At 33.2% G+C, this 14,728-nt stretch overlaps 1 protein-coding gene across 1 annotated transcript in view; it reads left to right on the top strand.

The window, feature by feature from the left end:
• LOC111702300 (kelch-like protein 20) overlaps positions 1 to 14,043 on the top strand; it is a 15,486-nt gene extending 1,443 nt beyond the window's left edge. The window contains exons 2-11 of the mRNA XM_023473944.1: positions 968 to 1,048; positions 2,242 to 2,344; positions 2,883 to 3,018; positions 8,732 to 8,815; positions 9,126 to 9,288; positions 10,769 to 10,936; positions 11,015 to 11,685; positions 12,262 to 12,382; positions 12,974 to 13,010; positions 13,943 to 14,043. Of these exons, the coding sequence (XP_023329712.1) occupies positions 968 to 1,048; positions 2,242 to 2,344; positions 2,883 to 3,018; positions 8,732 to 8,815; positions 9,126 to 9,288; positions 10,769 to 10,936; positions 11,015 to 11,685; positions 12,262 to 12,382; positions 12,974 to 13,010; positions 13,943 to 13,984 (1,606 nt within the window). The 3' untranslated portion in view covers positions 13,985 to 14,043. The remainder of the gene's footprint in view (positions 1 to 967; positions 1,049 to 2,241; positions 2,345 to 2,882; positions 3,019 to 8,731; positions 8,816 to 9,125; positions 9,289 to 10,768; positions 10,937 to 11,014; positions 11,686 to 12,261; positions 12,383 to 12,973; positions 13,011 to 13,942) is intronic.
• The last annotated feature ends 685 nt before the right edge of the window (positions 14,044 to 14,728 follow it).

The raw sequence follows: 14,728 nt of genomic DNA, 5'->3' as shown, positions 1-14,728 counted from the left end.
GCGCTCGGCCCCCTAGCCTGTCCCAGCCGCAGCGCTCGGCCCAGAACGTGTCTTAACCGAACCTAACCCTAAATAAATAATAATTTAATTGAAAATTGTTTTAAAAGTGGTCATGTACAAAAATTTTGATAGGAGGGGGGTCCAAAAATCGTTCTCTAGGACGGAAACAATAAATAAATAAATAAATAAAATTATAACGTACTTTTGTGAACACTTTTAGTTTTTAACTTTGAACGTTCAAAATTTATATTTATTGTGACAAGTTCAAAATAAAAAATTAAATGTTATGTATAAAATGTTCTCTGCTTAATTCTCTACAATGAAACATAAGAAATAAATTGATAGAAATTATAATTGATTTAAATATTGTTAAGTTCATCCAATTCTTTACTAATCAAAACTTGTAAAGGTTTTATATCTATGTTTTTAAGATCAATGACTAAAAATCATCTTAGCTTCATTTCTCAGGATGATTTAAAAACTGCTTTTTCAAGTTTGTTGAATGAAAATTTCACTATTGTCGATGAAAGAGATTTAAATTATTTTAATTTTAAGAATTTATAATTAACTTTTTAGCTTTTTCATCATAAATTTAAACTTTAATATTTTTGCTTCGACTTCAAAGGGATGATTAGTTTGCCAGGAAAAGTTCAAAATAATTCTTCACAATTTTCATTATTAATAAAAATTGCTTTGAAACCAACATTTTTGCATTCTATTCTTGCATTTTGAATCTATTTTCACACAAAAATGATATACTGAAAAATTGAGATGCATTTATTCCTATATCTTCACAACTAAATTTAGCAAAACTTAGATATTCAAAACTATGAATACTTTTAGATCAAATAGTCAAAGTTTAAAATATCAAATGCTAACATCATCATGTTGCCAAGATATAAGTTTTAGATAATTATGGTTCGGGGCAAGTAATCATAAATAAATTTTTTAAAACCTATTTATCTAGATCAGCACCAGAAGTGTGCCCCCTCAAAGATGGAAATATTCTCAACGTAAAACTCTTTATCAAAGACGATATTGAGTGCAGGTATAGTTTCATCATTTTTAGCGGGTACAGTGGTTCCCTAAATTAAGTGGATTTTATAATAAACATTATAATATACTTTATATATATATATATATATATATATATATATATATATATAAAAAATAAATCAATTTAAGGTGTTCAAGAGTTAAACCAATTACGTCTCTAAGCATAAACAACTATTTGAGCCATTTATTCAATGCAAACTGGGCAGATACCATGAACTTTTTTCAGGACGTCTTCACATCCTACTTTGTTAAATCGACCACTGGAAATTATACAAACCTACAAAAAAAAAAAGTTTGATCACACACATAAATTTTTTTCCACATTTAAGAATTGAACTAATATCAAAATTATTTTTAAACATAAACTTAAATTAGAAATTAAGATTTAAAGATATGATTAAATATTAATTATAAAAAACTAGCCTTTCATAAAATGCACAATTCTTGCTATACATGCGGTATTATTTAGCGCAACGATAAATGTAACTATTAGAAGTTCTCCTGTATAGTCGACGTTCTGTGTCAGGGAGATCCGTCCTGTAACAATTATAAGTTCTCCTATATTCTAGTCGATTTTGTCAAGGAGATCCGTCCTGTAACTATTATAATTTCTCCTGTATTCTAGTCGACTGTGTCAAGGAGATCCGTCCTGTAACTATTATAAGTTCTCCTGTATTCTAGTCGATTTTGTCAAGGAGATCCGTCCTGTAACTATTATAATTTCTCCTGTATTCTAGTCGACTGTGTCAAGATGATCAGTCCTGCAACTATTATAAGTTCTCCTGTATTCTAGTCGACTGTGTCAAGGAGATCCGTCCTACAACTATTATAAGTTCTCCTGTATTCTAGTCGACTGTGTCAAGATGATCCGTCCTGCAACTATTATAAGTTCTCCTGTATTCTAGTCGACTGTGTCAAGGAGATCCGTCCTGCAACTATTATAAGTTCTCCTGTATTCTAGTCGACTGTGTCAAGATGATCCGTCCTGTAACTATTATAAGTTCTCCTGTGTTCTAGTCGATTGTGTCAAGATGATCCGTCCTGTAACTATTATAAGTTCTCCTGTATTCTAGATGATTGTGTCAAGATGATCCGTCCTGTAACTATTATAAGTTCTCCTGTGTTCTAGTCGATTGTGTCAAGATGATCCGTCCTGTAACTATTAAAAGTTCTCCTGTATTCTAGTCGATTGTGTCAAGGAGATCCGTCCTGCAACTATTATAAGTTCTACGCTAGTCTCGACGGAAAACCCCCGCAGTGCTTCTTCTTCGAAACCTGTGGAAAAACGGTAAAAATTCAATTCTTATAATTTTATAGAAAATCTGTGTAACGCTTGCACAGGAAATATCAAAATAACTATTTAAGATATTATTTTTTGTATGCATGTTGCGAATATGAGTTATAGAATTTTTTTTTTATTCTTACAATGTTCCTTTGTTTCTAATTATTAATCTGTTCGGTTCGTTACAAAAAATCAACAAAAAAATCCAAAACAATCCTTATGACAGTGACGTGATACAGACGGAAATCACGTGACCAGTATACTGCACTGCCATTGGCTGAAGTTCTGGTGACGTAATACGGACTATACGCGTTTATGGTTTTTTGCATATATCTTCTGCTAGAGTGAAAATAGTATAAGCAAAGTAAGTGAATAAAATAAGCAATTTTAAAAACATATTTGCCTTCTATCTATACTACATTTGACCCTGAAAACATATTTGCCTTCTATCTATACTACATTTGACCCTGAAAAAAAGGTACAGGCAATAAACGAGCCAACCTAATGCACATCACTACTTGTATAGTCGGATTTTTCTCTCCAGGTGTATGAAGCAGCTCCGGAGTGTGTCCTGAGTAAGGAGAACTGCTTGGGAATCCGTCCCTTCGTCTCCGGGAAGGATAAGTGTATGGAAGCTTGTCAGAACCATCGTCAATGTGGATACTATAAATATGTTCCAGGTCAGTATAAATATGTTCCAGGTCAGTCGAAATATGTTCCAGGTCAGTAGAAATATGTTCCAGGTCAGTAGAAATATGTTCCAGGTCAGTAGAAATATGTTCCAGGTCAGTAGAAATATGGTCCAGGTCAGTAGAAATATGTTCCAGGTCAGTAGAAAAATGGTCCAGGTCAGAAGAAATATGTTCCAGGTCAGTAGAAATATGTTCCAGGTCAGTAGAAATATGGTCCAGGTCGGAAGAAATATGTTCCAGGTCAGTAGAAATATATTCCAGGTCAGTAGAAATATATTCTAGGTCAGTAGAAATATGTTCAAGGTCAGTATAAACATGTTCCAGGCCAATAGAAATATGTTCCAGGTCAGTAGAAATATGTTCCAGGTCAGTAGAAATATGTTCCAGGTCAGTAGAAATATGTTCCAGGTCAGTCGAAATATGTTCCAGGTCAGTAGAAATATGTACCAGGTCAGTAGAAATATGTTCCAGGAATTCTGCATACGCCACTCTGATAGGTTGAATTTTAGACATTTTCCTGGATAACTACTGTAGATTAAAATAATCTTAAGATTAACAAAAAGAGGAGATCAAGCATTTCCATATCCACAATTCTAAAGTTTGCAGCTTTGAACTATGAAGTGTGTTGACGCAAGACAGGAATTTTAAGATATAATTTAATTAAACTATGAATTGGTTGTTACTATTTCCACTTCTATCTGACGTTTCGGAACAAAGATTTGTTATCAACAGACCGCCAAAATCTTGAGAAATTGTCTAGTAATAGTCGCCATTTTGCGCTGTCAGAAAGAAAAGAAATTAAACATTTGGTTTATCTCAAACTCGAGTTTTCGCATAAATTTTCGTCATTGGTAAGGTACGAGAGGAGAGAAAGTGAGAACAAAAAAATTATTTTTCAAAGAAGTTTTATTTAAATTTGCGCAAAAGTGTTGTTTTATTTCATTAAGCGTAAATATTTTATTTCATTAAGCGTAAATGTTTTTTATTTCATTAAGCGTAAATGTTTTATTTCATTAAGCGTAAATGTTTTTATTTCATTAGGCGTACATGTTGTTTTATTTCATTAGGCGTACATGTTGTTTTATTTCATTAAGCGTAAATGTTGTTTTATTTTATTAAGCGTACATGTTGTTTTATTTCATTAGGCGTACATGTTGTTTTATTTCAGTAAGCGTACATGTTGTTTTATTTAATTAGGCGTACATGTTGTTTTATTTCATTAGGCGTACATGTTGTTTTATTTCATTAGGCGTAAAAGTTGTTTTATTTCATTAGGCGTAAATGTTGTTTTATTTCATTAGGCGTAAATGTTGTTTTATTTCATTAAGCGTAAATGTTATTTTATTTCATTAAGCGTAAATGTTGTTTTATTTCATTAAGCGTAAATGTTGTTTTATTTCATTAAGCGTAATGTTGTTTTATTTCATTAGGCGTACATGTTGTTTTATTTCATTAGGCGTGCATGTTGTTTTGTTTCATTAGGCGTACATGTTGTTTTATTTCATTAGGCGTACATGTTGTTTTGTTTCATTAGGCGTACATGTTGTTTTATTTCATTAAGCGTAAATGTTGTTTTATTTCATTAAGCGTAAATGTTGTTTTATTTTATTAGGCGTACATGCTGTTTTATTTCATTAGGCGTACATGTTGTTTTATTTCATTAGGCGTACATATTGTTTTATTTCATTAAGCGTAAATGTTGTTTTATTTCATTAAGCGTAAATGTTGTTTTATTTCATTAAGCGTAAATGTTTTTTTAATTATATGCTTTAATCAATGAATCATTCTTTAAAATTAATTTCACAAATCAATGCCGCAAATGGTTTTAAGAAAACAACAATTCTTTATTTTCTTGTCAAGGAATGATCATGCTTACTGGGTCACCCTGTATAATTGTCAGGTTTACTGGGCCACCCTGTATAATTGTCAGGTTTACTGGGACACCCTGTATAATTGTCAGGTTTACTGGGACACACCTTGTATAATTGTCAGGTTTACTGGATCACCCTGTATAAATGTCAGGTTTACTGGATTAGCTTGTATAATTGTCAGGTTCACATTAGACACCCTGTATAATTGAATACAAATATAGATTGTTTACGAAGGGTAGAAAAGTGCTAGTTTATGTGAGGGCTGAGTAATAATTTAATAAACGGACCGGTTGACCTAATTGTTTAAGTTTGGGTCCAGTCCCCAGGGGCGTCAAATATTATTTTTTCCCACAGAAAATTTCAAATTTTAAATATTTTTTGTGTGCATTGTGGAAAGATGTATTTTGTACGTTTTTATGTTTTGAGTTTGTGAGTTTGTGAGTTTGTTGACCCTACACTTCAATTTACACATTCAGTGGATTTATTGATTTTTATCTTTTCATTAATAATAGATTTAACCTTTCACATTCGCTCTACACTTCGTGCATTCCCCCCCTCTATATCATTTTCCTTAATTACTAGTATACATGCAATTTGCAAAAAAATGTCATTCCTCTTAAGGGACTGTTAACATACTTTAAACATTATTCGTCTAAGCAAAAATTTTTTCTTTCAGAAAATTGATAATTTTAAATCGTAAACTGTGACATAGACAAAGAAATAAATCAAAAGAATTCAAAACTTTTTCAAATAGAATAAATTTAATTGTGAGCTAAATAAATTGTGGGCTTATTTAATTGTGAGCTAAATAAATTGTGAGCTCATTTAATTGTGAGCTAAATAAATTGTGAGCTCATTTAATTGTTAGCTAAATAAATTGTGAGCTCATTTAATTGTAAGCTCATTAAATTGTGAGCTCAGTTAATTGTGGGCTCATTTAATTGTGAGCTCATTTAATTGTGAGCTTATTTAATTGTGAGCTCATTAAATTGTGAGCTTATTTAATTGTGAGCTCATTAAATTGTAAGCTCATTTAATTGTGAGCTCATTAAATTGTGAGCTCAGTCAATTGTGGGCTCATTTCATTGCAAGCTCATTTAATTGTGAGCTCATTTAATTGTGAGCCAGTTAATTGTGGGCTCATTTCATTGTAAGCTCATTTAATTGTGAGCTCATTTAATTGTGAGCTCAGCTAATTGTGGGCTCATTTCATTGTAAGCTCATTTAATTGTGAGCTCATTTAATTGTGACCTCAGTTAATTGTGAGCTCAGTTAAATGTAAGCTCATTTAATTGTGAGCTCATTTAATTGTGAACTTATTTAATTGTGGGCTCATTTAATTTTGAACTCATTTAATTGTGAGCTTATTTAGTTGTGGGCTCATTTAATTGTAAGCTCATTTAATTGTAAGCTCGCATTTAATTGTGGGCTCACTTGAACATGTAAATGTATTTAGATTTGAATTTGGCAAAATATATGTTTGAAAGCCTTTGGTTGAATTTGATGTTCTTAATTTTTATTAGAGAAAAAAACTGTGGCGATAAATAACCCCCGGCCCCCCATCCTGAGTTGTGCCTAAAATATCTATGTTATAAAAGCAAAATTTACAAAATAAGTCCAAAAAAAAGGAGTAAGAGACTAGATTATGATCTCTGAAATATTCAAAATATAAAGCTCAACAAAAAGGTATAAAATAGCAGATACGAAAAATCTACATTTAATGGGTGAAAATGGGTTTTAAAGGTTAGACTCACTGGACTCTAATCCAGAACATTTAGTTTTCTGTGGTGTTGGAATTAAAACTTTTTTTTACGAAATAAAAATTATAAAGTTCAATAACCTTACAAACTTTTGTTTAACTAAATTTATTTTCTAAAATTTATGATTAAATTTTAATATTTGATTAAATAGTTTTTAAAAACCTAAATTAAATCATAAAAGGTTAATTTATTTATAAAATAGCGACAAAGTTTAATTAAAAACAAACTCTATATGAGTAATTACACATTCTTATATGAATCAAAATATAGTTTTTGTATAAGACCTCTATGTTTTTAGGAGTATTTAATAGAAATAACAACTACCAACAAAGCACTTTTATACAAACACATTTTTGGATTTACTGCAACCTTTTTAATTATAATGTAGATTATAAAATTATGATTAAATTAAATTATCAAATTATGATGTAGACTTTTTATGTATATTTTCAACCATGAATTCTGTTAGATCAAAAGGTCTAAGTAAGGAATATTCTAGGTATAAACATCAGGTTGAAAAGATATAGGGGTTAGAAAATTTTAGTTTTTCGTAAAAACTCAGTTCCTTAATAGTTCTATCTGGTTTTTTGCACAAAATAACTATAAAATCGATATATAAATAAAACTAAGAAACTGAGCCATTCTTTTTTTACCAATTTTTTCTGCTTGGTTTTTTCATGACTCAATGTTGTATACTTTCCTTAAATTTATTACATTCAATAATTATAGTACAATAAACTTAATTCCTAGTATTCGATTCATCTACTTATAATTAATCTTTTTTATAATGTTTTTGATATTAATTGTCAAGTTTGAATGCAAACTCGCCACTATATCTATATCTTTGCAACCTGATAATGTAAACTTTTGATATTTAAAACTTTGAATATTTGACGTAACAGAATTCGTAGTTTGAAGTATCAAATATCATAAACCAACTTAGATTTGTAGAACCAATTCAAGAGCATTTTGAGGTTCTACATACAGAGCTCCCAAATTAACATTTTAGACGAATCGGTTAAGGGGTTCATGAGTTATGATCGGACATATAAAGATTATTATTTTTTGTATATACAGATACCAGAATTTTAAAATGTTTGATCTGAAAATGATATTAACGACAAACTCTATGTACTTTTATTTGTTATTAAAAATGCAACAAAGTTCCCCCCCCCCCCCCCCCCCTCCTGCTGTCAGTTTTCTATGAATCCTGCTTTCCTTTGGTGGCTGACAAGGGTTAAATACACTACACTTGACATGCTTTCTTTTAATTTGATTAATATGAAACCAACTTGGCGGCCAGACTCAACTATTTATCAACTCTAGGTTCTAATATCTAGTTCAAAAACAAATGTTTAACACCAAAAACAAGTTTAATTCAAAGGCTTAACAACCTCGTAAATATGAATAAAAAGGGGGCATTGAACTTAACGAAATATGAGTCAAAGTATATATAAAAGAAACAAAATAGAGGAAAAAAGGGAAAACAAAAAAAACAGAAAAAGAAAAAAAGCACAAATTTTTTAAGAAAATGGATAAAAACAGAAACAGAAAAGAGAACAAGGACCGAACTTTTGTTTAAGATGGAGCTTAACCCCCTTAATTTAATCTCCACTGCATAAACTTTTGAATTTAAGGGTTTAACGCCTGAAGCCAGAGAAAGTTGTTTATCCCTGGCATCGTCTAGCCAGAAAAGATTTTTCAAAGTCTAAAATTTAGCCATCAAGGGGTATGGAACGTTCTGAGCGCTGATCAAAAGTCTCGCCGACATCGGAACGGAAAAAATAAAGAATTATAAAAAATTATATAAAAGAAACCAAAATGAAAATGAATGTTTAGGAGAACTAGAGATAAATGAAAATGTATGTTTAGGAGAACTAGAGATAAATGAAAATGTGTATTTAGGAGAACTAGAGATAAATGAAAATGTATATGTAGGAGAACTAGAGATAATTGAAAATGTATATTTAGGAGAAGTAGAGATAAATGAAAATGTATGTTTAGGAGAACTAGAGATAAATGAAAATGTATGTTTAGGAGAACTAGAGATAAATGAAAATGTATGTTTAGGAGAACTAGAGATAAATGAAGAAGAAGAGGGTTCAGGAGATATTATCCCTAAAGGAAGGCAGATTCCTATTGCCCGACTAGCAGGTAAATTAAAGGAACTCGAGGCGTAATTCATTTAAAGATTAGAACGGTACCCTTTAAACTTCTAGTTAAGTAGCTATTGGGAATTTTTCGTCATTTTGCATTGCATTTGCGAATAGTTTTACTAAAAACCTCTTTATCTATGAAACAAAGAGACTTTTTGTTCTTATTTTTGGTCAGCATATATTTTTTTATTCTATTAAAATTCTTTGCTAACATAAAAAGGCAGACAAAGCTTTAAAAATGTTATTTTAAAGAATTCCAGATTATCATTAAAGTATATTTCTTTGTTGTTAACTCTGTATTTCTGTAGACGCGGATACTCCCCAGTTCTGCTACCTGCTCAGCTCCTGCTCTAAGAGGATGATAGAGAACGTGTTGTGCACTATCGGAGCAAACAATTTCCTAGACGTCAAGCTTTTTGTCCCAAGCTTAGCTGCATGTCAACTGCATTGCGATCAAACCGACGATTGTAGGTAGGATCGCCGGAATATTAGTAAACATTAGCTAGGATCGTTATGATATTAGCTACAGTAGGACGGATTGCAGGGAGATCAGAGATATTAGTATACAGTAGGACGGATTTGGCGGAGATCAGAGATGTTAGTATACAGTAGGACGGATTGCAGGGAGGTCAGAGATAATAGTATACAGAAGGACGGATTTGGGGGAGATCAGAAATATTAGCTACAGTAGGATGGATTGCAGGGAGATCAGAGAAATTAGTATACAGTAGGACGGATTGCAGGGAGATCAGAGAAATTAGTATACAGTAGGACAGATTGCAGGGAGATCAGAGATATTAGTATACAGCAAGACGGATTGGGGGGAGATTAGAGATATTAGTATACAGTGGGACGGATTGCATGGAGATAAGAGATATTAGTATACAGTAGGACGGATTGCAGGGAGATTAGAGATATTGGTATACAGTAGGACGGATTGTAGGGAGCTCAGAGATATTAGTATACAGTGGGACGTATTGAGGGGGGGGGGAATCAAAGATATTAGTATACAATAGGATAGATTGCAGGGAGGATTGGTGATATTAGTGTACAGTAGGACGGATTGAGGGAAGATTAGAGATATTGGTATACAGTAGGACAGATTGCAGTGAGATCAGAGAAATTAGTATACAGTAGGACGGATTGCAGGGAGATCAGAGATATTAGCATACAGTGGGACGGATATTGCAGGGAGATTAGAGATATTAGTGTAGGACGGATTGCAGGGAGATCAGAGATACTAATAAAAAGTAGGACGGATTGCAGGGAGATTAGAGATATTAGTATACATTAGATCTGATTGGAGGGAAATCAGAGATATTAGTATACAATAGGATAGATTGCAGGGAGGATTGGTTATATTAGTATACAGTAGGACGGATTTCAGGGAGATCAGAGATTTTAGTAAACAGTAGGACGGGTTGGGGGGAAATCAGAGATATTAGTATACAGTAGGACGGATTTGGGGGAGATAAGAGATATTAGTATACAGCAAGACGGATTGGGGGGAGATTAGAGATATTAGTATACAGTGGGACGGATTGGAGGGAGATCAGAGATATTAGTATACAGTAGGATGGATTGCAGGGAGATAGAGATATTAGTATACAGTAGGACGGATTGCAGGGAGATAGAGATATTAGTATACAGTAGGATGGATGGCAGGAAGATAGAGATATTAATAAACAGTAGGACAGATTGGGGGAAAAAGATATAAGGAAAATCTAGGATTGATGATTGATGAAATTAAATAATCTCGCTTTATTTTCTTTGTAGACTTAGCTATGTATTTTCTGGTTTCTAAAATTACTTTGTATTCTCCGTGGGTCCTAAAACTGTTCTGATTTCTCCGCGTCCGAAAACTACATTTTTTTCGTTAGGTCCAAAAACTACTTTGTAATCTCCAGATCTTAATACTTTTCACAGGTTCTTAAAAGTTCTTATTTTCCAGGTACTACTATTGGTATCCTATCGACTACTCCGCTGCTCCTCTCTACTGCTATCTCTTCCGCTCATGCGCAGTCAATGACGACGAACCGGAAGTCGCATTTGTGGTTGGAGGTCGACATCCGGGACATTACTTTATCGACAGCGACAACTTTAACGACGTTGTCACCAGGTAATTGAAAAAAAAACATCTTTAAAAACTGTCGAACTAATCAAGAATTTTAATAAATATATAATTTCTTGTTTCTAGAACGGATGTTTGTCCTGTGAGAATAAGTCCTGCTGATGCTAGAGTTAAAAGAGCCGGAGCATCTGCAATCTACATCAAAGGATCTGTCCTGCTCTGTGGAGGACGGAGCGGAGAAGTAACCTTCTCCGATTGTCTCAGCTACGACCTGGAGACAGAAATCTGGAGCGATCACAGCACACTTCGCCGACCTAGAGACGAATCCGCGATGGCAAAGATCGGAGGTCAGGTTCTCCTGATTGGAGGTCTATATGAGTCCTCGGTTGAGGTTTGGGATGCACAGGAGAGTGTCTGGAAAGCTGGTTCCGAGCTCCCAAATGTGATTGCACGTGGCTGTGCCGTGAGCAACGGAGAAATGGTGATTTTAACGGGCGGACACACAAACACCTCCACGGAATCCCTGGCAACAACCCTGATGCTCTCAACGGAGACCGGAGGCTGGACGGAGATCAAGAGTATGATGGTACCAAGGAGGGATCACGCCTGTATCTTCATGGAACTGGAGAGAACCACGGGGGTTCTTGTCTCCGGAGGTTTGGGTGAGAACGACGAGGTTCTGGATAGTGCTGAATTTCTGAACCTGGACACTAAGGAGTGGACGAAGGTTTCCCCTCTCAAGATTCCTAGGACAGAACACACCATGAGCTTGGTCTACGGGATACCAACCGTTATAGGTAGTTTTTCATCTTTAAAAGTGATTATTGATTTAAGAACTCTTAGTTCACATGAAACATTCATATTCTTATGAAAAGAAAAATACATTTTGTAAATATTTACTACCTTTTTCTTCTCTTTAAGAAATACTGTTAAAATGTACATGTAGACCAAGGTACTAATGCAAGGAACGCTATTTCAGAGGCGTACGCATTTTTTTGTACTGCAGTGTACTGTCTTTTGGGCGGAAAAGTAAACACAAGACGGATGTCACAGCCTGACGTGGAATCCATTTTCACAAAAATAATCTATGAAATATTCTGGTCATGGAAACTACTATGTGAATTTTTAAAATACTAAACGAACACTGATGCATCTTTTCTTGTTTACAAATTCCGCCCAGAGAGAACTGATTTCAATATGTAAACAGAGTAACGCGACCGCAATTAACTTTCCTTGCATTAGTACCTTGTTGTAGACGTAGTATTAAGTGAACTTCCGGTTAAAAAATGGCATGTACGATTTACAACGGTTTACGCGTATACTATAGTCCCTGTAACGTGATTTTCTGTTTAATATTGAGTTCCATCATTTAGGTGGAGTAAATGGAGATGAGTTCCTCTCAAGCATGGAACAGTTTGACAAGAGTGGACAAAGTTGGAACGTTCCATTACAACGTGATTGGAGGATTATCAACCATGTTCTCAACGTTCCAAGGTACTATTTTAACTCTTTTTAAAAAAAAGAAAACTCGTAACAATTCTATTTGATCTTTAAGAAATTGAGTTTTTACCAAAAAATGTGGTAGACCTTAGATATTTCAAACTTTGAATTCTGTTAGATCTAATCTTCTAAGTTTAAAAAGGTTTAGTTAGACCATTAGGTTGCAAAGATAAAGGGATTAGACAATTTGAGTTTGTGGCAAATACTCAATTTCTTTCAGAAAAAGAGACAAAGAAGCTGAACACTTTCCTCAAACTTAAATTGTCTATTCTCTATATCTTGAATATCTCAAACTAAACAATACTGATTGAAATATTAACTTAAATTGTCTATTCTCTATATCTTGAATATCTCAAACTAAACAATACTGATTGAAATATTAACTTTTTCAATACCAAAGGTTAACATTATCAGGTTACAAAAATAAGATATTAGAAAATTTGAGTTTAGGAAAGTAATCCGTTCCATGCTTAAATGAAAGATAATTCATGAATATATTTTAAAAAAATTAAAGCTATTCTAAAAATGCAAAATTATTGTGTATGTCAAAAGAAATCGTGGTTTCAAAAAAATATTTAATTTCAGATACGAGCATGCGGTAGCAAGTGTTCCAATAAGCAAGGTATAAAAAATAAAATAGAAACAAATCATTTAAAAATAAACGAAATAAAAACATACAAAATTTTAAAAAACCTTTGACTTAAACGAAATATCTGAAGGAAAAAAATTATTAAAATTTGATTTATTTGATTTCATATTTGAAATCTGGGAAATCACCAAAAAAAAGTAATATGATAAATTAAACATTATTGTCTTGCTTATATGATTACGTTTAACTCATTGTGTAGAAAGGAATTGAGTCTTTGCCACAAACTCTGCTTTTATAATCCCTATATCTTTGCAACCAAAGTCGTGGATCAAGTTGCAAAGGTCAGGCTGGTTAAGTCATTGAAAACTCATTTCTTTATCAGTTCTACCCCCTAATACGTCACATAAAGATGTAAACAACCCAATTCAGTTCTACTTCATCTCCACCTTACAACAAAACCTTAAAACCTTAATGGGACTGTTAAGGTAAAATGAAAGGGGGTTTAGGGTAATATTTTAGGAGTTGGATAATATTTCTAGTTGATGTCCCTGTCTCGAGAAATTGATATAAAACTGTGTCAAAGTTCTATGAAAACTCATAAATACATGATATGGTATTTGAATCAGAGTTTAAACAGACCATATTCAGCAAATACGGAACGAATCCAAACCTGCTCCAATTATAATGTGAATATATACATATTCATTTTTTATAGATATAATTTCTACCAATGGCAGTGCAGTATGTTATCACGTGGCTCCGTCTGTATTTCCACCATAAAACTTGGACAAAGCTTTTTATTTCGATTTCTCGAGACAGGGACTCAAATAGAACTATTAGCAGTCGCGATCAACGTATAGAATTTTTAGGCTTTAGCCTATACTCCCTTTAACTTTACCTTAACAGTCCCTTTAAACAATAATTCCCTCCACCTTAGTTCTCTACTATCATTGGGTTATATTTAGATGAACACCGAGTGTGACGCGGAAATGAACATCATCGTCTGAGGAACTTGGGGACACACTGCCCCCTGCTACTGGTCAAACAACAACAACATCAAAATAAACAACAACAACAACAACAGACTCATCCATCACCAACCTGAAACTGATCTCCTGGAAATAGAACGGTATTTCAAGCTTGCTCAGTATATTGAAAATACTACTGAGCGTGTGTTCGATACAACTGAAGATACATATAAAAATATTAACAATTTCACAGTTTTTGAAGACGATGTTTTTAACTCCACGCTGTCTCACCCAGTCCCCAAAACATATTCTCATTTTCCTGAAAGCAAGATTTTTGGTTTTCAAATTGATTTGCTGAACATTAGTGGCATTAATGCCGCAATAGATTCTCAAAAAAGTTTGATTTTCTCCGAGGAAAACGATGCACCGTTGAAGGTGACTAATCAATCAATCAATTATATTCTTAGTTTTTCATTGCCCCTTGTTTTCATAGCATTACTTACTGTAGTAATAATTCTTCTCCGAGTTCGGATAATGAAGATGCTTCGCGCCACATGCTTGAACTCTGATAACAGGGTTCATCCAGAGCCGGAGACACGATTATTCGAACCAGGACGAGTCTTACTCCAAGATAAGGACGGATCAAAGGCCGAATCCTTATTTACTCCGGGTCCACAGAACAGAGTTAAAATCACTGATATTTCGGATTAAAATTTAATCTTAACCGTTTTATTTGTCAAGTTAGAGCGATGCAATTAAATGATATTTTCAAATTTATTTTTA

This window comes from Eurytemora carolleeae, unplaced genomic scaffold (assembly GCF_000591075.1).
Source record: "Eurytemora carolleeae unplaced genomic scaffold, Eaff_2.0 scaffold245, whole genome shotgun sequence".
NCBI lineage: Eukaryota > Metazoa > Arthropoda > Copepoda > Calanoida > Temoridae > Eurytemora > Eurytemora carolleeae.
This window is presented reverse-complemented; position numbering and strand designations above follow the sequence as displayed.